Source organism: Scatophagus argus, chromosome 4, assembly GCF_020382885.2.
Source record: "Scatophagus argus isolate fScaArg1 chromosome 4, fScaArg1.pri, whole genome shotgun sequence".
NCBI classification, from domain to species: Eukaryota; Metazoa; Chordata; class Actinopteri; family Scatophagidae; genus Scatophagus; species Scatophagus argus.
This window is the reverse complement of record NC_058496.1, coordinates 13,137,796-13,158,645: the sequence shown is the minus strand read 5'-3', so window position 1 is coordinate 13,158,645 and position 20,850 is coordinate 13,137,796. Positions and strand designations below refer to the sequence as shown.

Sequence of the window (20,850 nt, the reverse complement as noted above, 5' to 3'; positions counted from 1 at the left end):
CGCAAGGCCCTGATTGCATCAGACATTTCAGGGTGACACAAAGAAAACAGACACCTGAAAGATTTGGTTTGATGTAACCACCAGACATCATAATCAGCACTTTTAACAGAGCTAACTGGCAAACAGTGTTGGGTCGTTCTGTTACATAAAGATGCTCACAATATGCCAAACAGTCATTTACAACATAGCACACACAGTTTTGAAGTTAATTTTTAAACTCAACTAATATGATCAGATGTACCTGAAAAGACCATTACAACCCATGCCATTTTCAGTGATCTCTGAGCTCGACTTTATTGCACAATTTACAAACAGAAATGTGGAAATTAGGGACTGATTTGGCACAGACATGAAATCCTCCCATATTCACCCAGCAGTATAAAACTAGTGAGGAGCAGCTCTCGGCACTCTTCAGCCCAAACACAGGGGTTCGCTGTTACCAAGGGCTTAGTGCTGCAACTGAAACTGGGGAAAAGAGATGGCACCTGGCAAGAAGGTAAAATAACCTCTTCAAACATCACTGCATGTAAATAGCACTGTGGATGTTACTCTGCAAGAAACAGAGATTTTGTTAATGCAAGGCTTTGTATAATGTGCTGTAATGGCCCATGGACTGTGGTGTCAGTGCAGGTTTTACAAGCGTGTGCGTGTATTTGAGTGTGCGTGCATGTGGCTCATGAAACAGCCGGACTAAAGCAGTCACTGCTTTAGTCCGGATTTTATCTTTACACCTTTGTACCTGAACTGCAGCTTCCCTCACAGAAATCATACAGAATACATGTACACATGTATATGTACATTATATTTTCACTGCACACATAGACATTTCTCTCTATTTCAACTGCAAACTATACTGAAAACCGTATACCAATGTATGAGCTCAAATGCGATTTGTTTGTGCTTACATATAAGCACTTACATTATTGCCATCCTTCTTGCAATCTACAAAATATCAAAAAAGCTTAAAAACCATTCAGTGTAGATGGTGACATGGGCGTCTCCTCCCACAGGGTATCCTCGAGCGTCTGAATGCTGGAGAGGTGGTGGTTGGCGATGGGGGCTTTGTGTTTGCTCTAGAGAAGAGGGGGTACGTGAAGGCTGGACCATGGACTCCTGAGGCCACTGTTACACACCCTGAGGCTGGTAAGACATACAGCACACACATTGTGACCAAAACTGTATGAAACCCAGCTGGAATCTAAAAGCACAGAGTTTTACCTACAATGGGACAAAATCTGTTTGTTTCTGTCAGTGCGGCAGCTGCACAGGGAGTTCCTGAGGGCAGGAGCTAATGTCATGCAGACATTCACATTCTATGCCAGTGATGACAAACTGGAGAACAGGGGTCAATCTCTGAAAATCTCTGTAAGTACCCAACTATAACAGCCAGAACTGGCAAGATTTTGCAGATCTTGCAAATTCCACTTACCACCTACTTACTGACCCGTTTGTCAGTCAACATAATGTGCATTGCAGAGTGCCATCAAGAAACTCATGCTGCCTTATTCAATCTTTCAGGGGGCTCAGATCAACGAGGCAGCCTGTGACCTGGCAAGAGAAGTAGCCAGTGAAGGAGATGCACTTGTAGCTGGTGGAGTGTGTCAGACTCCATCCTACCTGAGCTGCAAGAGTGAGACCGAGGTTAAGGCCATCTTCAAGAAACAGCTGGATGTGTTCATGAAGAAGAATGTGGATTTCCTGATTGCTGAGGTGGATTCACATCTGATTTCATTTTGTTAAGTGTCAAAACTACTTAAGGCTGAAATATGATTAGTGAGCAAATCAGTGCTGAGTGGTAATTGTGGTGGTTTTTGTGACTGCAGTACTTTGAGCATGTTGAGGAGGCGGCGTGGGCTGTGCAGGTGCTGAAGACCAGTGGAAAGCCTGTAGCAGCTTCTATGTGCATCGGACCAGAGGGAGACATGCATGGTGTTTCACCTGGAGAGTGTGCTGTCAGGCTGGTGAAGGCTGGTAAGTATTTAATCCACCCTGTATTATCTCATACTTTCTCCTTTACTTAAGCCACATTATCTGGTATGGAAATAACATTTTCCTCTGTTCTCCAGGGGCCCAAATCGTTGGAGTCAACTGCCATTTTGACCCCATGACCTGCGTGAAAACTGTCAAGATGATGAAGGAGGGAGTGGAGAAGGCCGGGCTGAAGGCTCACTACATGGTGCAGCCCCTGGCATACCACACTCCCGACTGCAGTTGTCAGGGATTCATTGATCTGCCAGAATTCCCCTTCGGTAATATGCTTTACTTGGACATGAAAACATGTACAAGTAGACAGTTGTGCATGTGGCAGCTTTTCACATTTGTCTTTTTGTTCCCTGCTGCACTCAGCCCTGGAGCCCAGGATCCTGAGCCGCTGGGACATGCACAAATACGCCCGAGAGGCCTACAACGCTGGCATTCGCTTCATTGGTGGCTGCTGTGGATTTGAGCCTTATCACATCAGGGCTGTGGCAGAGGAGCTGGCCCCCGAGAGAGGCTTCCTCCCAGCTGCATCAGAGAAACACGGAATGTGGGGTGCTGGTCTGGAGATGCACACCAAGCCCTGGGTCAGAGCCAGGTAATCCCTTCAAAATATACACCACACTGAAATGCATACAATTTTAGGAACACTATTGTTCAACATATCTTTTCTTCTATGTGTTCTATGTTTTTATCTCCTCCAGGTCCCATCGTGATTACTGGGAGCATCTCATGCCCGCATCAGGTCGTCCCAAGTGTCCATCCATGTCCACGCCCGAGTGCTGGGGTGTGACCAAGGGCCACGCTGACCTGCTGCAGCACAAAGAGGCCACCAGCAGCCAGGAAATGAAGCATGTTCTGGAGATGCAGAAGAAGGCCAAGTCATCTGCTTGAGTGAGGGGAAGGAGTGAAGTCTTTCCCAGTTCAGTTTGGAGAAAAGAAGCACTTGGAACAGCGATGCTCCACTTGTGGAGTATTACTATGTAAACCCCAAAACAATAAACCTGAGTTTGTTCTAATTTTATGGCTATGTGCTGTCAGTGTGGAATGAGTGCCGATGGACTGCTGCAACAAACACCATGCAAACAAACTCATAAAGCTGCCACACATTCACATATGCTCCTATTTAGACTCAGTCCTAGCTGGTTTGTGAAAAGTGGCTGCCTATTATCACGTTGGACTTTATGAATTTGCCTATTGAGGTTCCCAAAAAACAGAAACCCGCAAACTAACAGGAAGACGGATAAACAAACCAACAACCGTAATTAATCCAGACCAAACTAGTAACATGCGCTCACAATACTCTCATTCAGTGACAGAGGGGAGGGGAAGGAGTAAACACTGCAGTTGTGTAACTCGCTTCTTGCCAATCAGAGCACTCCTTTCTCATACCCCTCCCCTGCTTCAGACAGATTTATAGTCACACTCTGCTCCACTCTAATGTTGCTTCAGCATCTCAAAGTCTGAGCAGTCAGGGGTCCACACAGCTGCAGGATTATGGCACCAGGACAGAAGGTATGAACTTTGGCAGAATGGCAGGCTATGTTATCAGGACTGTCTGTCAGGGAATTACAACTTGTAGCTTTGTGGAATGCTAATAATTGTGTGTCCAAACTGAATCCACTTATTCAACAACTGAATGGAAATTAATGGTAGATTAAACAAAATCAAAAAAGAAAAATATTTTCTCCTTTAGTTGAGTAGTATATAGCCATGCAAACTGGTTTGGCTGTACTTGTGCAGGTTTTGAGATATTTGGGTTGACTTTTCTGCCTCTATCCCAATGCATAATGATTTTTAAAATTAGTTAGATTTCAGCAGAAATGTACATATAGTTTAAGAAGTAAAAACAATTTGAAAAAGATTACCTTAAATGACCTTGTTTTCAACCATACCTTAATAAGAAACAGAATTTCAACTTCCTAAATAACCTTTAATTACGTTTTTATTGTTTTATCATTTCAAGGATTTGTTAAATTTCATATTATGATTTTAAACTTCAGGAACATGCCTCACTGTCAAATCTGACTCTAAGTGTGGAATTAAGGAGGATCTGCTTTCTTAGATTTAAATTTATGCTTTATGGCAGAATTTGAAAACAATCAAACAAACAACACACATGTTTTTTGCAGAAACAACATTTAAAGTGCCACACAGAGTCTAAGCTAAACTCTGACAGCCATGTATGCTGGAATCAGAAGGTGCAGGTCTATAAGTCATTATGAGCAGTGAAGCTGTTCTCAGATGTGTGGTTTTCTTCATGACTCAGTGTTATAGAGAAAAGGAGGGACGTCTCACTGGATTTGGGAAACCACTACACGTGAGGCATAATGCACAGTTATACATTTGTTTTTACTAAGAGTGTCTGTATATTAATCTTAAAATATAATGTTTGGAATGCATACTTGTCTTCAGGCCAGAAAAAAAAAAAACGAAATGTTTGACAGCTGAAGGATGGTTAAGAGCCAGCCTGGCCAGAGGTGGGCCATAACTCTTTACAAGGAGCATGCTAGTTTCAGCGGGTGTCAAGTGATCTTTGAATTCAAACCTGCAGACCATTTGGCCTCCGCTTCTCATCTCCAGCCTGAGTAATCTGGTCATGCTGAGCTGACACTGATCCATATCCACAGGGAATCTTGGAGCGTCTCGACGCCGGGGAGATTGTGATTGGCGATGGAGGTTTTGTGTTTGCCCTGGAGAAGAGAGGCTACGTGAAGGCCGGTCCTTGGACCCCCGAAGCTGCTGCAGAGTACCCCGAAGCAGGTGAGAACCAGTTATTTTATCATCTTTACAGGTGCATTTCAACTTCAAATGGCTTAACTGCAAATTAGCCTCCTTATGTATCAAGTGTCACAGTTTAGATAGATTTGTTTTTATGTTTGCCTTATGATCTTCTTTTGCAGTGCGACAGCTGCACAGGGAGTTCCTGAGGGCTGGGGCCAACGTTATGCAGACCTTCACCTTCTATGCCAGTGATGACAAACTGGAGAACAGAGGCAACAAGGTCACCTTCACTGTAAGTTAAATGGGCCGTCACACCTCGTTAACAGACAAAAGGAGAATCCTACGGGTGGCTATTGTTCTGCTTCTTGTAATCAGTAGATAAAATGATAAAATGGGGTAAACTGCGTTTCCTCCACTGTTTAAATACAAGCGGCATTCTTTCATCTGTATCTGGATTGTCTATTTGATTCTCACCTTTATTTCAAATTCTGCAGGGGGCTCAGATCAACGAGGCCGCCTGCGATTTGGCCCGTGAGGTTGCCAATGAGGGTGATGCTCTGGTTGCTGGTGGAGTGAGTCAGACTCCATCCTACCTGAGCTGCAAGAGTGAGACCGAGGTTAAGGCCATCTTCAAGAAACAGCTGGATGTGTTCATGAAGAAGAATGTGGATTTCCTGATTGCTGAGGTGGTTATCTTCTCAATAAACATCGTGTTACCTTAGGGGTAACTGAATTGTTGTTTGACTGTTTGACTGGGCTCTGATATCTCCGTCCTACAGTACTTTGAGCATGTTGAAGAGGCTGTGTGGGCTGTGGAGATGCTGAAGGAAACAGGGAAGCCTGTGGCTGCTTCCCTGTGTATTGGACCAGAGGGAGACATGCATGGAGTCCCACCTGGAGAGTGTGCTGTCAGGCTGGTCAAAGCTGGTGGGTACAGTGTTGTATAATATAGCAATAATCATAACTTGTTATTGGTCTATCTCGACTGAAAGTGTAGTGTGACTAAGCAATGTTTGATCAGACATAACATTTCTCATTTGTTTTTAGGCTGTTGGTTCATTAAATTACCAAATTTGTCCTTGATGCATTTTAGATTCAACTTCAAAAAACTTGTGACCACAAGTGCAAATTACAGTTGGTGTCGCCTCTGCTGTGTTTCTTCTTTCGTTGCTTATCTGTACCAGCCAGCTCTCACCAGTGCATGCTCTTCTGTAGGTGCCCAGATCGTTGGAGTCAACTGCCATTTTGACCCCATGACCTGCGTGAAAGCTGTCAAGATGATGAAGGAGGGAGTGGAGAAGGCCGGGCTGAAGGCTCACTACATGGTGCAGCCCCTGGCATACCACACTCCCGACTGCAGTTGTCAGGGATTCATCGACCTGCCAGAATTCCCCTTCGGTAATAATATACTGTGTCGCATTTTTTGCCCTTTAGTTGATGTAATCAGAACCAAAACTGCACCATAAAAATAAGTGTTTTCTCAGTGTGCATGTACATACGTCTGCTTCTACATTGCGGCATAGTCAACTATTCATCAAAAAAATGCAATATTTCACAAAAGTAACCAACCTGAAATCACATGTGTATAAAACTGAACCTTCCTGTCAGGCCTGGAGCCCAGGATCCTGAGCCGCTGGGACATGCACAAATACGCCCGAGAGGCCTACAACGCTGGCATTCGCTTCATTGGCGGCTGCTGTGGATTCGAGCCTTATCACATCAGAGCTGTGGCAGAGGAGCTGGCCCCCGAGAGAGGCTTCCTCCCAGCTGCATCAGAGAAACACGGCAACTGGGGTGCTGGTCTGGAGATGCACACCAAGCCCTGGGTCAGAGCCAGGTCAGAAGCAAATTTTAATCTGTTAACCTGTCTTTGAACACTGTACATATGTACCTGAACTCAGTCAAATGAGAAATATAGGCTTTTCAGTACCAGTGAGTAGTAACTGGTGTGAGTATGATTGTCTTTGTGTCTCATTCAGAGCTCGTCGTGACTACTGGGAGAACCTGAGGCCAGCCTCTGGTCGTCCCCTGTGTCCCTCCTTGTCTGTCCCCGATGGATGGGGAGTTACCAAGGGCCACACTGAGCTCATGCAACAGAAAGAGGCCACAACTCAGGACCAACTCAAGCAACTGTTCGACAGGTCAAAGAAACACTGAGTCAATCCATCTCCCTCATAGCTGAGTCAAACAGCTGTGCTCTGTGACGAGACGCAATGGTGTGCACCATCAGAATTCCTTAATAAAGGAATTCTGATTCTGATTCATCTGTACACAGTGCTTCAACCAAACAAACATAATGTCATGGGCCTAATCTTCATTTGAGACTGACGCTGTTCTGTGCATCTGCTGACTGTAAAACTGTAGTTTATGTGAGGCTCCGGAGGGGTCTGAGGTTAGGAGTCAGCCCATGTTGAGAATGGGACCTTTTGTTTTCCATGGACCAGTTTGTTTAAAAAATAAGATCTAATAAAATGTGAATTGGCCACTTGATGTTGAGCTGTTGTTTCTTGGAGACGATGGGTGTGGGAGGTATTTTCTAACTCTGCTTTCTCGCTTCCATGATCTGTAGATATGTGATGATCATACACATAGACACATGTATTTTTGCAAAGAACTACAATGCATGGACAAATCCAGTATCATATAATCTCAAACAATATAGGCAAGATTCAGTGCACCCTATCCCTGACCTACAGTATGATAGCTGTTATATAAGCTGTTCAGGAGCTGTGATTATGATTTTTATTATTTAAAAAAAAAAACACGACTGAACAAAATGACACAGGCAACATTTAATAATAACATAGCCTACACATGTAAGTGGCTCTCTGCAGTGTGCAAAATAAAATGTCAGAACTTAAAGCTTTGGAAATCTCCTAGTCCCACGCTGTGGTTCAAGAGTTGGACAACAGCTTTATTATCTATGAATGTACATACGAGTAAAGATAGACGTTAAACATGACAGGGCTTTCAAAAATGGTGCAATGAAGAACAAATCCAGTAGGTGGTGCTGTCTGGATATCACGACCCATATGCTTGACACTGGCTACAAAGAGCCTTGTATACAGGAAAGATGTTCCACCAGCCAGCGGCACCAGTTTATTCCAAATGTTATTGAATCTCCACACACTGACATTATTATTATTATTATTATTATTATTATTATTAATATTGTTATTATTGTTGTTATTTATTAAATGGGTACTCTACTGAATCTTAACTGACTACTTTTAATCATATTTTTATGTGCCAATATTAAATAAGTTATGTTTATATATTTCATATAACTTAATTTATACTGTTTAAGTTGCCCATTATATAGTGGAATGATTTGACATGCATTTCTATTCTAAACCGGTATGTAATTACAACGTATTTGGGAAGGCAGTGTGTGAGATTTGTGATTTAGCTGATGTTTGCTTTACAGTACGAATTTCTGCTGGTGATACATCTTTCTCTTTAAAAGATCTCTGCTGTTTCCCTCGTCTGTGATTGGACAAGCCTTGACCACCTGACCGTTATCGTTCTTTTTTTTTCAAGGTTGAGTGAAATTAAAGATCGGGTATGATATTTGGTTAGCACAGTAGTCTTGTATTGAAATTTCAGGTATCCCACAGTCAATACTCTTGCTTTTAAAATTGCTTTATGGGAAATAAAAGCTTTTGGACCACGACTGTGTTTGCTTTCTATCGAATTAAGATCTTTTATTGGTCTATTTTTTGTATGTCCTTTTTTGACAGGAAGCTACTTAAGGTTGCAGGAGTAACCCGGAGTGATAAACCTACACTATGGCCTGACGATTTGACCTAGTAGGACAGGCAACTGGGACAACACGTCTGTCGACAGCTTCCCATAAGAGGTAAAGGCAGAGTAGCAGCTAGTAGGTACAAGGTATAGCATGGCTTATAAAGAAGAATATATATATTTATTTATTATTCTCTTTATCGTTGTTTAACAGTTACACATTTATGGTATGTTATGGTCAACCCCAGCCCCTTTATCATTAACTGCATTTCCTGAGGCAATGCTCAGTGTGTGTGTGTGTGTGTGTGTGTGTGTGTGTGTGTGTGTGTGTGTTATGGTATAGAATTCCCTGTTTATTATTACAACAGCGCCATCTTACGATGTGTTACAGGAGCTCCAAGGCACTTTTTTTATACCGGAAGTAAAGCTGAGGTCGTCATGGGGAGCAAAGTCAGCTCCAAAATGGCTGCTCCCACTGCCCGAGTTATTCAGGTAATGTTTCTTTTGATTTTTTTCATCACTAGACGTTTGTGTGTTGAGCTCAGATGAGCGTTTCAAACTAAAAAACGCTTTCGTGTTGTCATGAACTGTTGGCTTATTTTGGTGAGTGTTCTGGGGTGATTAATACCGTCGTACCCTTGTTGATGTCCTTGTTAAACCGCAGAACACTGTCACGTTATGTTACGTTATTTCATCATGTCGAGACAGCACCAAACTGATTGTTGACATTAGTTGATATTTTCACTGTTTCTGCGGTGTCGTTAGCTCACTCTGTCACAGCTGAGTGCGGGAGTCCTGTTAGTTCAAGGGGTAGATTTCAAAACAGAGCCGAAATTGACCTGAAATAGTCGCAGGGCAGTGTTAAGTTGCCTTCAATGTACTTTACGGTACAGTTATAAAAGGATCAAATACAGTTAATACTTGCATTTGAGAAGCTAGGACCAGTACTTTTGCTTGCCCTAGTTATGAGTATGTCTTAACCACCCATTTTTGAGATATGTGCCATTGAAATACTCACAGATATTAAAATGAAATTTGTAAAGGTGAACAGCTGTGTTATTCTCAAGACACGACGGCTCATTCAGTTGTTCATGTAACCCACAGACCTGGCTGACCGTGGAGGGTTAAAACAATATACAGTTTGTTCACAAATTCTCTTCACCCATACTATGTATGGGCTTTTCAGTCTTGGCAGCAGACACCTCAAACATTCAGCAGATAAAACCAAAACTATCGGGATACCTCCTGAGGGGGAGTGACAAATTGTCTTTTTTTGTCTTTGGGTTAAGTCACCCTTTTGGTAATGTACAGTTCTTTATTAGTTTTGATTGTATGTGTCTTTGCAGGCTGTTCGGCCTCACACTCCCCTAATCAAGTTCCCTAAAAGACAAGACATGCTGAGGCCCAACGGTGAGTATCAATAAAGAGAGAGACCAAAATGAAGAAACCGTTTATCAGTAGTGACTTTTCCATCTTTCCTTTTCTAGCCCAAGAGGCACTGAAAATGATAGCAATTAGCCCCACATCACACGACGCTGCAGGTCCCCCATCAGCTGCAGCGCCGCCTCCATTATCAAGACCCCATGTACCTGTGACCCCAATTCCTGGCACACCAGACACCCTGGCCTCTATTCAGCTAATAACTGCAAGGTACCGCAGGAGACCGTTGACAATGGATGAAATGGAATTTATCCAGGTGAGGAAGCCACCATCTTATGCTGTACATTAAACCAGGTTAAGATAAGATAAGATGAACTTTATTGATCCCGCAGTGGGGAAATTCACCTGTTGTGGCAGCTCACAAGAACACAAGAAGAGTGCAAAAAGTGTGCATAAACAGTTACAAAAAATATAGAGGTGAAATAAATTAACAAGGTTGGGTGAAAAAGGAGGGGAAATGTTCAGTTAAAACCTGAGCACTCATTTGAATGAAACTCTGTCAGCCTTGAAACTGTAGGCATAGGAGTGGTGAGGTTTCAGTGTACTCCTAAACTTGACACTTGACGATAAAGATTGAAAGGCAGAGTTTTGGTTTGCCCTTAAATTAATTCTAATGGATTTATAAAAATAGGGAAATTGTTAAATCAGTGTATGTTAATTCTGCATGCTCACTTTATGAACATTTTCTATAGGGATGCAAAAAGTTTGCATATTCTAAGACAGTGCAGTGTCATGTTCCTTATTAGCACATATGACAGACTTGCTTTCTATTGTGCTTCTTTGCCACAGCGCGGGGGACCAGAATGACATGGAGGTACTTGACCACCGCAGCCAAAGTCCTTATGTGTTGGAGATCAGTATGTGTCTTTCATTCTGTTCCTCGGCACAAGAGAACCTAATGCCACATGAGACAACATGTAGAATAAACCATTACATAAATCCTGTTAAAATGTACATATGTTTATTTTTTAGATATTAGATCTTTATTGTATGTTAAGTTCATATTAAGGGATAGTCATTGTATCACACACAGCAAAGCCATAGCAACAGCTATTAGATTTTTTTAATTTGCTGTGCTGTCAATGCAACTATTCCTTGCAGGGTTTTTTTTTTTTTCTCCAGCTCATCTCGACATATTCCTGGTTTTTGTCATATAATTTGTTTGGGCTACACTTGCAATACGACCATAACCAAATCCAAGAATAAGACTCTCATACATGAAAGGAAATATTCAGATGGTTCCTTTTCATTTTCATGCCTTTCACTGCAATACACTGACTTGTTTTTGTCAGTGAAGAGATGGATGTCAGAGACTGAAGCCACTGAATAAAAAAAGGTGTTGAGTTCATGTGAACTACTGGATTGAAGTGATTAAACATATTATATTTTAATTGTGTTGTTCTTTTGCTTGATGTCGATACATGGACACAAAACAAGCAGAAGACAAGGACGTCCTGAACAGATGAACCACATCATATTTAGGATTCATTTCAGGTATTTATTGTCGTTACCGTTGTTGGCATGCTCTATATAATAAACATTAATAACATTGAGATTTCACAAGAGTGCAGCAGCCACCATCAGCGTGTCACTGGTTTTCTAACTATGAGATTCAGCAAGCTCTTTATTACTCCGATGAATATTGGCACATGTTGTACAGACATGACTGAAAGGCCAAAAGTGAATATACACTTCACCTGTCTGACTGGCAGATTGTCATTTTAGTATCTACCACAGTCTCTACTCCTCTTGCCATAAATAAATGGAGAAGTCACACTCGTCAAACACACGAGAAAACGTTTGTAAGTACATGTCTGCCTTTTGGCAAAAACAAACAGAAAGTGAACAGCCAGCTCCTAAGCACGAATGCCATTGCAGAACAATTCATGGCTTTACAAAAATACCTTTTGATGTTCAAAACCCAATATCAAACACGACCCATCAACTTCATGAAGAAGAAAGTGCAGTATATTCCGATATTAATATATAAACACTTACAGCAACGTAGAACTGTCAAGTCACGAAAGGGGCACGACACTAGAAGAAACACTGAGGTATGCACTGCAGTACTCGGATTATTCTGGGGGGAGTATTTTGTCTTGGTCACAACATAAACAGCGCTTTGTTATTGATGAGCACTTATAATTTCATGATGAGGGTTCAGAAAGTTAATTTTTTGTTTTTGTTATTTATTTTTTTTTGCAAACGCCAAACTAAAACATTGCACTTGAAACGTAGTACAAGCAATCTGTGTTCCGTACTGGAGACGAAAGGACTCGTCAATTGCTGGGTTCGTCCACTTCCTCAAAAGCAGGTAAGAAATCAGCGATGGTGTCAACCACGTAGTCGGGCACCAAGCTGTGGTTGGTGGTCAGCTCGCTATTCCTGTACTCCTGGGCTTCCTCGATCTGAGACACGCCGGTGAGAGTGAGCACGGTGTCGAGGCCGCAGTTGGACCCGAACAGCATGTCTGTCTCTAGGCGGTCCCCGATCATCAGGCACTGGGCTGGGTCCACCCCCCTGAACTGACTGGAGATGCATTCGAACATGAAGCGGCTGGGCTTGCCGATCACAGTGGCCTTGCGACCTGAGGCCACCTCCAGGGCTGCAGTGAGGGACCCAGAACCTGCCGGGGGTAAAGATAAGAGCAAGATGAGGTCAAAGTGGATCTTCAGAGACATCCTAACCCTGGAGATGTCCCAGTACCATTTCTTCTTTCCTGATACTGAACACCTGAACTTTGCAAGCCTATATTACTGTCAGCAGATATCTTTTCAGATTTCTGTCTGCTGTTCTGCTGTTTTCCAGAGAGCCACCGGTTCCAGTTCAGAAATTCAACTGGCAGTTATGGAAACCTAAAATGAACTACTGAATAGGGAAAATTGCCAAGTCACAATCCCTGAGGCCCTTATAGACAAGGCTTCAATTATTTGTCAGTTAATACTTGGTCAGTGTACTTTGTCTTGCAATACGCACAGCTAAAGCTAAGGGTTTGTCCTGCATTACCACCTGTTCATTTTAAGATTTGTGGAGGTTGTTGTCTATGATAGGAGCAGAAGAGAGATGGCAGGAAATTAGGGGAGAGAGGAGGGATGACTTGAACCAGGGTCACCGCAATCACATGGTGAGCACCTCAAACTGTGATCAACTAATAATGAGGCTGTGCAAAATTGTTTAAATGCATTCTAACATGTCAGTTCATGCTTCACTTACATGATATATACTTTAAACAAAATTCGTGTCAGAACAGATTAACTGTGGCAGAAGCTATCATTTGCACCATTGTTTGTGCTGGACACATGCAGACAGACTCTGCTCTCCAAACCTTCTTGTCAGATTCACACAAAGACCCCTCTATTGACGTAGATATACTCTACAAAACACTACAGCTAACTATAATAGGAAACCGACAAAAGAAAATCTCTGATGTATGTTACATTTCCTTCAAGCAATGCAATAGACACTTTAAATGAGAGTCTGCTAAGGGCAACTTGACTCCTTGGGCTCCTGCATGAACCCAGTAGGGCCTTTCAGTGGTCGATCCTAAATAATACAGTTGGTCTTCCTTAATTTTACCAAAATGAACAGCAGAACTAAACTCGAATGATTAAACTTAAACTGGGCAATGCTTCAATCACACGAGCATCATCATCGTCTTACCTGGGAGTATCCTTCCACCTGACAGAGGGTGCCAGGGGTCGTTGTCGGTGGCCAGGAACAGACAGTCTGGGTCCCTCAGGTAGCACGAAGCTTTGGCCAGTTTGAGAAAAGTCAGTTTATCATCGTGTCCCACGAGCACTGCCTTGACGTCCGGAGCCAGGGCGCAGTCGTAGATGGTGGCGTTCGGATCGTCCGCCTCCTCCACACAGGGGATGCCCGCCTCCTGCAGCTCTCTGCGCAGTCCGTCGCAGCCGATGACAAACACCTGGCCGCAGACCTTGACGACGTCTCTCAGGTAGAGAGCCGAGCAGTACGACGAGCTGAAGATCTGCTCCAGCATCACGTCGGTGAAGCCCAGCCGGCAGAACTTGTGCACGTAATTCTCCCGGGGCCTGGTGCAGTTGTTGGTGACGAACACTACGTTTTTTCCGTGCCGGATCAGCGAATTCACAACCTTCACCGCGCCCGTTATCGCCTTCTCTCCGTGCCATATGACCCCGTCGCAGTCGAAGAGAATGAAGTCCTTCGCCTCAAGCAGACTTCTAATCTGCGGACCTCGAATTTTCTGGCAGCCTTTGAACCCAAAGGCGCCTGCCATCCCGGCTTTTTCCTCGGTTTCCTCCGTGTTTCACCTGCTAGTGGTTCCCCATGTCAAAGACTGGCGCGTAACGTGGCGGACATAACCGGTGAATTTATATGAAAACAAATCAATGTCAAGAAATCACATAGCTGAGTCCTTGGTGCGGTTACATACACGGACAGCGGGCTACATAAACATTGATGTCTAGCCACGCCCACTTTATCAACACTGACCAATCAAACTACAGCACTTCAACCAATCATATCCATGTGTGTCACAAGCCTTTTATGAGAAACATCCAGGAGAAATTGTATTGCGCCCCCGTGGCCTCCGGTGGACGTCTGTAAGGATGGCGTTTTAAAGCAAAATGTGTCATATTCCAACAACACTACAATGAATATAAAATAAATTGTGGTTGAAGAAGTACTGAGAGGTTAAAATACTACATTACAGGTAGAGGTCTTAAGTGAAAACTGTAAAAGTAGTCATTATGAACAATGGTCCCTATTAGCGTGTTTTAATCATTGTATATACCGCATTTTCTCCATTGAGAGAACAGCTAAACAGCTTTTAAAGCTGGGTCAGGTGTAGCTAATTTAAATTAATTTCCATCCTGTTGGATGAAGCTTTAATGAAACTGTGCCATATTTTATAAGATGATCATATTTCTATAATATAAATATATAGCTTTATATGGAGTAAAGAGTGGAGTTAAAGAATAAAGTAGCATAAAATAATACTCAGATTAGTAACTCATAAATCATTTTTTATAATTGTAACATTATTTTCATAGTTACACTAAAAGCAGTTTTCAGCAGCTTGGATACACATGACCAAAACTAATCCAGTATAATACAAGGCCTCTTCATTAAATACTACCTTCCTGAAGGTTGTAATGTTTTTTGAATTTCTGAGATGTGTTTCTAACATTTTGCTCAGTATAAATGACAACTATTTTCTAAAATATCTAACTGTAATGCAGTTCCACCACAAAGTAAACCTTTCAAAATAGCAGTGAATCAAAATCAATCTCTAAAAAACGCATTCAGCAAACATTGCACATTAAAACCTCTACGATGGCAGGATTTATGGCATTTTTTCAGTTATTTGAAGCTGAGTGTATGCTTTTAAAAAAATGCATGCAGCAGATTCATGCACTGTGCAGTGCAGGGAAATCTCTGAACCAGTAACAAAGGTTTACATGAGCACCTGTAAGAATTATTTCCCATTTCCTATGATGACCATTGTCCTGGGGAGACTTTTTTGACCTTCAATAATAACAAAACCTATGCAGCCACAAAGTAGTTGGCTGCTAAAGAAGCTGTTTCCACCACTATTCATCATCGTTACAACACATGGGATAATCCCTCTGGAGCCTGTTTGTATAAAACATTGTATTGCAGTTACCATTAAGTCATTTAACTTTTGTTGATTTCATCTTGTTTGTCACTACAGGCGACCTGAAGTAAAAAGTTTTAACAAAGTTTCATGGATGTAAAAAAAAATGTACAGATGTTACAATTCTAGCTTATGTCAAATGAAATACGGAACTATAAATGAACTGCAGTTATAGTATTAAATTGCCAAAAGTGACACAGTTTATCACTTTCTGGACGGTTACCTACATGCTGTGTGCTTTATTCTTTTGTATTCTAATCTGTTTCTTCTCACTTCTCCTTCTCTCTGCTTTGTTTTGTTTCTTCTCTGCACTATGGTTTTCCTGTGTTCTTTTTGCACTGCTGCATTCTTCTCCTTAATTATTCTTCTGCTCAATTAAAGATTAGTTTTTATTCCCTTTTATTTTGATTTCCCAGTGGCCCTGTCAAGTCATGCTACGGCTGCCTTGCCCTGCCTGTTTTGGATTGCGTGTGAAACAGAGGAAGACTCACTGGCACTTGCAACTGCCAGACAAACAGACAAGCGAAATGCAGGAAAGGAACGGACAGCTGAATGGACAAGAGAACAAGCTGTACTAATTGGTCATTATTTCCATGCTAATCTATATTTTCCTCACTGCTAACCCCCAACACAGATGTGAGGAGTGGGAGGGAGGACACAACAGAGGGGTCGGGGTCTGCTCTGCTCTCAATAGAGTGGCTTGGGCGCTGACCGTGAACATTGCACTGTGCTTTTGTGTCTTGTTTAGAGAGACTCAGTGGAAACCAGCAGAGGAGGGTCAGAGTTGAGACTTGCATGGTGGTTACTAACTGAAGAGCCAGTAGACCATAACGCTGCCACAAACACACATGTGCACACACACACACACACACTTTGCAGATAGAGCAGATTTTTGAGGATTCAGCACTACTCTATGATTCTCAACATATCTTCTCAATGCACATGTACCCAAACCAGACAAGCAAAGATTCACAGAAAAACAGGCTCAGAAATAATTTTTGTGTTCTTAAGTTTAATTAAAAGATTTGTCATTTTCTGCTTTGCAGTACTATGCAGCGGTCCTCCTGATAACTAACAAGAATATGTATTAAAAAAAAAATTGTTATATTTTTGTCCTCAAGAGACAGACAGAGACAGAGATGGTGGGCTTACAGGGGGAAAGTCAGTTTAAGTTCATCACTTGTGCCAAAGCAAAGATCTCCCACATCAACATGCCTGCCTGATACTGCTTACTTGTTTTATCTATTCATTAATGTATGTTGTATGAAGCAGTTACAAAAAGCATGGTTTAGTTACTGAACAGCTGCAGTACTTTAAGGTATCAGAAATTCAGTTTTTAGAACCTCTCACATTGGCACAAGTAGAGCAGAACTGAGGTATAAATCCGAAGTACCTCTGAGGAAATGTTCCTTGCCGCTACTGAATTTTTTTGTGTATCTCCCTGCTTTTATTGTTCCTACAGAAAGTCCAGCTGAGAACTACAAGTCCAAGAGGTCCCAGGGAAAGAAAAAACACCAGGTCCAACAGGTATCTCTGGTACCATGGTTGCATTAGTGAAGCTGGCCTTAAATGAGTTCCTCCTCCGCTATGCAGGATGTGCTCCGCCCACTGAATGAGTCGAAGAGCCGGAGGGACAGGATGGGACCTGTGAATCCTGCTCAGTGACAAAGCTGAAGACTTAAACCTAGAAAAGGAGAGATGGTTGGTAAAAATAAAGAAAGAGAAAGAGACGGCAGATATCCATATACTCCACTGGCATGAAAACGTTGCCTTGCCAAACTGTCCACATACCTGCTGTCCTGCATGAGTGTTTGAATAGTGGAACTGAGCAGTTCCCTGGTGATTTGTGTGGGTCTGATGGTGAGGCCAAGTCCCTTTGTTTCAGCCCTCACCACATTATCAAACTGGTCTCCAAACAGAGGGATTGCCAGCACCGGAACAGCATGGTACACTGCCTGCAGCAGGCTATTCTGTCCACCATGGGTGATGAACAGACGTGCTTGTTTGTGGCCTGGGGTGAACAAAATATAGAGAAGACTTCATTACTGAGTAAAAGAAGTAGGTGTTTTTTTACACAGTCATAAAACAGAAATATGAGAGTAGAGTTTAAATATGGTTAAATGGGAATAAACACGAATGAACAAGGCCATTTTCATTGCCTGCAATGAAACATTGTACCACAGAGTGCTACATCCATGATCACTTACACTGCATTGGTATCTTACTTTTATACTAAAACAGGCTTACTGAGCATGTAAAAGCAGCACTTGAGTCTTGAGGTATTTATTTTAACACTCAGAGGTCAAAGGGAAAGATAGAGCTTCAGTGACCTGGACTCCTTCTGCTGCAGTCTTGGTCTGGTGTTTCACAGAAATGTAATGTGAAAATCACTGATTCAGTCTGTCACATAGACCACAGTCCTGCAATAAACAAGCCTGTGGGACAGTCTACCATAAATTGTAACCCACCTTTATGTTTGTGACAAATGTTATCATAAGAGAGGCAGATTTTTCCTACCCAGCAGGTCATTAAGAGGCAGCCAGTCCACAAGTCTGAGATTTGGAGGTCTGTCCAGGTTAGATGGCCATCGCCTGGAGTCATACCTGTCAACAAAATACTGTGGGTTCAGGAACTTCTTGCACAAGCTGATATTTACTTTAAATTTAAATTTCAAATTTGTTTTTGTGGTCGATATTGTGTGTTGTTTATTTAACTTCTTTATTTGTTTATAAAACACATATAAATAGTGTCAGTTTTTTACCTCCAGATCACCCCCTGAGGGATCTGGGAGAAGCCAGCCACCAGCTCCATTAGCAGAAAATCCACAGAAACTGAAGAGACCATTGATCCCAGAGTCACAACAATGAAACCCGTCTCTCCGAAATTAGAGATCCACAACTGAAGATCCTGAGAGATCAGAAGGGTTGAAGTTTGGGCAATAAAGGAAACATGGAGAGAAAGGAAGGATGATAAATCCAAAGGTAAGTGGGAGTGAGAAAGGCAAAAAGAGGGAAATTTGAAAACCTGAGTCTGATGTATTTGGATATGTGTATCAAAAAAAGAGACCTCATCTGGAGGCTTTGCAGGTTTGTTCAGCAGACCCCCCACCAGCACAGTGTAGGGCATAAGAGGCTGGGGGAACTCCAGTGAAAAATCAGTGTTGAAGGCCCAGAGTTCAGCTCCTTGATGTAACTCCTCCAAACCTCCAGGGGGTGCACCTGACTCTAGGTGGCGCTCAGCTAAATCCACAAATATCGACCATATGAGTTCTTGGCCTTTCACATGAGACACAAGACAGAATCAAAACTCAACACTGAATGCCTGATATTTGTTGAGAACCTTTTAGATATAATTATTATTACTAATTTCTTGCTGATTAATATTAGCTGTTAGCGGCTGGTTGCAAATGACATTCTGAGAGCATTCTTTCAGGAAAAAATGGAAAGTAGATGTATGACTCAAAGAAATGTATTTAGGATAAGAATTATTTTTCCTAAAATATATGGCTATAATCATATGCAAACAATGTCAGAATGGAGCTGAAGATGACAGATTTTAATTAGATAAAAAAAAATGTAGCACACAGCTTCAGTGGAATATTTACCAGAAACCGATGCTAGAAAATTTTAACAGATTTTAAGAAACAGTATTGATTACTCTATTTCGATGGTGTGCTCATGGAGGCAGTGGAAAAATAACAAAACAGAAAAACTATGTGAGATAGATAAAAATTTCTGTGTTAATATACAGTAAGTCTGTATTTTAAAAATGACAGGAGAATGAGCCATGAAAAGAAATAAAATGTATGTTTCTGTTGATGAGTACAGTGTGCAATGAAGACATGTATATTAAGCAAGCCAGATAAATACCTTTGACAGCATATAGTCTCCTGTATAACACCATTCTTACCTATGGGTGCCAGGAAAGAATAAAAGAGGTTCTTTGCACGACCCCAAAGGTTCATGTGGTCGGACAGCTGGGAGCTGAAGACTGGGATGTAGGAGACTGGGCTGGAGAGAGCGATGGAAAGAGGACCGTTCAGAGTGCCGGGATAGAAGGCTATGTAGCTGATATCTGGAGCAAATCAAGAAAACAGTGCATTGAACTTTTGACCTGCTGTTTATTTTGCTGTAAATGATTTATTCACAGTTGTTGTAACTTTGAAATAAAAACACTTTTAATTAACAACTTTTAAATACCTCAAAACTCTGCAAATAAGTGGTAAGGTATTGTTAACTAATGTATTACTGTAGTAATGTTAAGACGTAAGGGGACGATAGCGTAAAGCTAAGTGATATCAACAGCAGATGTACCAAGTTTGCGAGCCAGGATGAAGGAACAGGGGTTAAAAGCATCAAGGATGGTGATGTCGTAGCGCTCCCTCTGGAGGAAAGTTATTATCTCCTTGTCCTCTAACAGCTTATCACACTGATAGGACAGGTGGCCCATGAATTTTAGAAAGCTATCAAAGTTATCTCTGAGAGAAAGAGAGGGGAAAGACAAATGACAGAGTGAGTAATATAAAGACAAACAGAAGGACAAGAGGACTAAGAAAATATAATGCTGTTAGAGAACAACACTTTCAAATACTCATATTAATCAAAGAGGGTTCGAACATCTAAATCAGACAAAATGGGCATCAGTATCAGATAAATTCAAGGGTGTTCAAATTGATGGAAACCCAGATTCAGTCTCAAAACATGGTTAAGTAAGAGCCTGTCTGCAATCCAAGCCTGTGTGACACCTTCCCAGTAGAAACTGCGTTTGCTGCTCCAGGAACCAGTCATTGTATTCTCTGATGTACGTCTCTCCTAAGGACCAGGTGCTCAACTGGTAACTGTCTGCACGACCTGCGTAAGAAAAACCTGAAATGTGCAATGAAAATTAGACTGACTAAATGTGACAAGGGATGAGAGAAGTTGTGGAGAAATGTTTTTTGTATGTGTATGTTTGTGTGTGTACGGTACACACAGTTTACCTGAGAGAATGGGGTTGCCTAGTTGTAAGAGCATGCGGACCTCGTGGCCATGCTGGTGGAAGTTATGAGAAATTTCATCTAATAACAGGTAGTGACTTCCTCCTGAAGACAGGAAAACATAGCTGTGCTAACACTTAACACTAACACTTACACTAACACTCAAGGAGGTACTTATTCTTCTCATATTCATGAACAAATATTTACATTGAATATTTCTAATATGACGAGAAAAAAGCACTTTAACAATAACTGCTGTAACACTCACCAATTAGACAGACAGTCAGGATCTTGGCAGACTGAAGTACTGGAAGGGCCAGAAGAGAAAATGTCCAAAATACAATCCCCATGT

At 41.9% G+C, this 20,850-nt stretch overlaps 5 protein-coding genes across 6 annotated transcripts; 3 read left to right on the top strand and 2 right to left on the bottom strand.

Annotated features, from left to right (window-relative positions):
• The first annotated feature begins 340 nt into the window (after positions 1-340).
• LOC124058509 (betaine--homocysteine S-methyltransferase 1-like) lies at positions 341-3,001 on the top strand. Its single transcript, XM_046387860.1, has 8 exons — positions 341-496; positions 1,011-1,143; positions 1,253-1,365; positions 1,519-1,710; positions 1,824-1,971; positions 2,067-2,249; positions 2,347-2,575; positions 2,682-3,001. The coding sequence occupies exons 1-8, from the start codon at positions 479-481 to the stop codon at positions 2,869-2,871; spliced, it is 1,206 nt and encodes a 401-aa protein (XP_046243816.1). The 5' UTR covers positions 341-478; the 3' UTR covers positions 2,872-3,001.
• Positions 3,002-3,347: 346 nt separating this feature from the next.
• Positions 3,348-7,191, top strand: LOC124058510 (betaine--homocysteine S-methyltransferase 1-like). The gene is made up of 9 exons (XM_046387861.1): positions 3,348-3,492; positions 4,608-4,740; positions 4,881-4,993; positions 5,196-5,387; positions 5,481-5,628; positions 5,917-6,099; positions 6,310-6,538; positions 6,681-6,925; positions 6,964-7,191. The coding sequence occupies exons 1-8, from the start codon at positions 3,475-3,477 to the stop codon at positions 6,856-6,858; spliced, it is 1,194 nt and encodes a 397-aa protein (XP_046243817.1). The 5' UTR covers positions 3,348-3,474; the 3' UTR covers positions 6,859-6,925; positions 6,964-7,191.
• Positions 7,192-8,200: 1,009 nt separating this feature from the next.
• On the top strand, positions 8,201-11,276 carry mrps36 (mitochondrial ribosomal protein S36). 2 transcript variants are annotated; one of them, XM_046387865.1, is made up of 6 exons: positions 8,203-8,307; positions 8,442-8,560; positions 8,837-8,937; positions 9,792-9,855; positions 9,933-10,141; positions 10,675-11,276. In XM_046387865.1, the coding sequence occupies exons 3-6, from the start codon at positions 8,884-8,886 to the stop codon at positions 10,690-10,692; spliced, it is 345 nt and encodes a 114-aa protein (XP_046243821.1). In that variant the 5' UTR covers positions 8,203-8,307; positions 8,442-8,560; positions 8,837-8,883; the 3' UTR covers positions 10,693-11,276. The 2 variants fall into 2 exon arrangements, with proteins under 2 accessions (XP_046243819.1, XP_046243821.1); XM_046387863.1 differs by lacking the exon at positions 10,675-11,276 and having other exon boundaries at positions 8,201-8,307; positions 9,933-10,179.
• LOC124058511 (pyridoxal (pyridoxine, vitamin B6) phosphatase) lies at positions 10,952-14,376 on the bottom strand. The gene is made up of 2 exons (XM_046387862.1): positions 13,546-14,376; positions 10,952-12,511 (listed from the first exon to the last, which is right to left on the bottom strand). The coding sequence occupies exons 1-2, from the start codon at positions 14,141-14,143 to the stop codon at positions 12,165-12,167; spliced, it is 945 nt and encodes a 314-aa protein (XP_046243818.1). The 5' UTR covers positions 14,144-14,376; the 3' UTR covers positions 10,952-12,164.
• Positions 14,377-16,713: 2,337 nt separating this feature from the next.
• On the bottom strand, positions 16,714-20,630 carry LOC124058516 (UDP-glucuronosyltransferase 3A1-like). Its single transcript, XM_046387872.1, has 9 exons — positions 20,502-20,630; positions 20,268-20,388; positions 19,837-20,000; positions 19,433-19,597; positions 18,590-18,798; positions 18,285-18,430; positions 18,041-18,126; positions 17,315-17,534; positions 16,714-17,207 (listed from the first exon to the last, which is right to left on the bottom strand). Exons 1-9 carry the CDS (start codon positions 20,533-20,535, stop codon positions 16,940-16,942), a joined length of 1,413 nt encoding a protein of 470 aa, XP_046243828.1. The 5' UTR covers positions 20,536-20,630; the 3' UTR covers positions 16,714-16,939.
• Positions 20,631-20,850: the final 220 nt, after the last annotated feature.

What these genes read in the sequence shown, in the direction of transcription:
- mrps36 (XM_046387863.1), top strand. Translation starts at nt 8,884, where the DNA reads ATGGGGAGCAAAGTCAGCTCCAAAATGGCTGCTCCCACTGCCCGAGTT. An exon ending in CCACTGCCCGAGTTATTCAG is followed by an intron (nt 8,938 to 9,791) that starts GTAATGTTTCTT and finishes GTGTCTTTGCAG; the next exon opens with GCTGTTCGGCCTCACACTCC. An exon ending in AGACATGCTGAGGCCCAACG is followed by an intron (nt 9,856 to 9,932) that starts GTGAGTATCAAT and finishes TTCCTTTTCTAG; the next exon opens with CCCAAGAGGCACTGAAAATG.
- LOC124058509 (XM_046387860.1), top strand. An exon ending in TGTTACACACCCTGAGGCTG is followed by an intron (nt 1,144 to 1,252) that starts GTAAGACATACA and finishes TGTTTCTGTCAG; the next exon opens with TGCGGCAGCTGCACAGGGAG. An exon ending in GTCAATCTCTGAAAATCTCT is followed by an intron (nt 1,366 to 1,518) that starts GTAAGTACCCAA and finishes TCAATCTTTCAG; the next exon opens with GGGGCTCAGATCAACGAGGC.
- LOC124058511 (XM_046387862.1), bottom strand. Translation starts at nt 14,143, where the DNA reads ATGGCAGGCGCCTTTGGGTTCAAAGGCTGCCAGAAAATTCGAGGTCCG. An exon ending in AGGTGGAAGGATACTCCCAG is followed by an intron (nt 12,512 to 13,545) that starts GTAAGACGATGA and finishes TACCCCCGGCAG; the next exon opens with GTTCTGGGTCCCTCACTGCA.
- LOC124058516 (XM_046387872.1), bottom strand. Translation starts at nt 20,535, where the DNA reads ATGCTCTTACAACTAGGCAACCCCATTCTCTCAG. An exon ending in CATCCTGGCTCGCAAACTTG is followed by an intron (nt 19,598 to 19,836) that starts GTACATCTGCTG and finishes GATTTGCTCCAG; the next exon opens with ATATCAGCTACATAGCCTTC. An exon ending in CTGCAAAGCCTCCAGATGAG is followed by an intron (nt 18,431 to 18,589) that starts GTCTCTTTTTTT and finishes CTGATCTCTCAG; the next exon opens with GATCTTCAGTTGTGGATCTC.
- LOC124058510 (XM_046387861.1), top strand. An exon ending in CCTGCCAGAATTCCCCTTCG is followed by an intron (nt 6,100 to 6,309) that starts GTAATAATATAC and finishes CCTTCCTGTCAG; the next exon opens with GCCTGGAGCCCAGGATCCTG. An exon ending in AAGCCCTGGGTCAGAGCCAG is followed by an intron (nt 6,539 to 6,680) that starts GTCAGAAGCAAA and finishes TGTCTCATTCAG; the next exon opens with AGCTCGTCGTGACTACTGGG.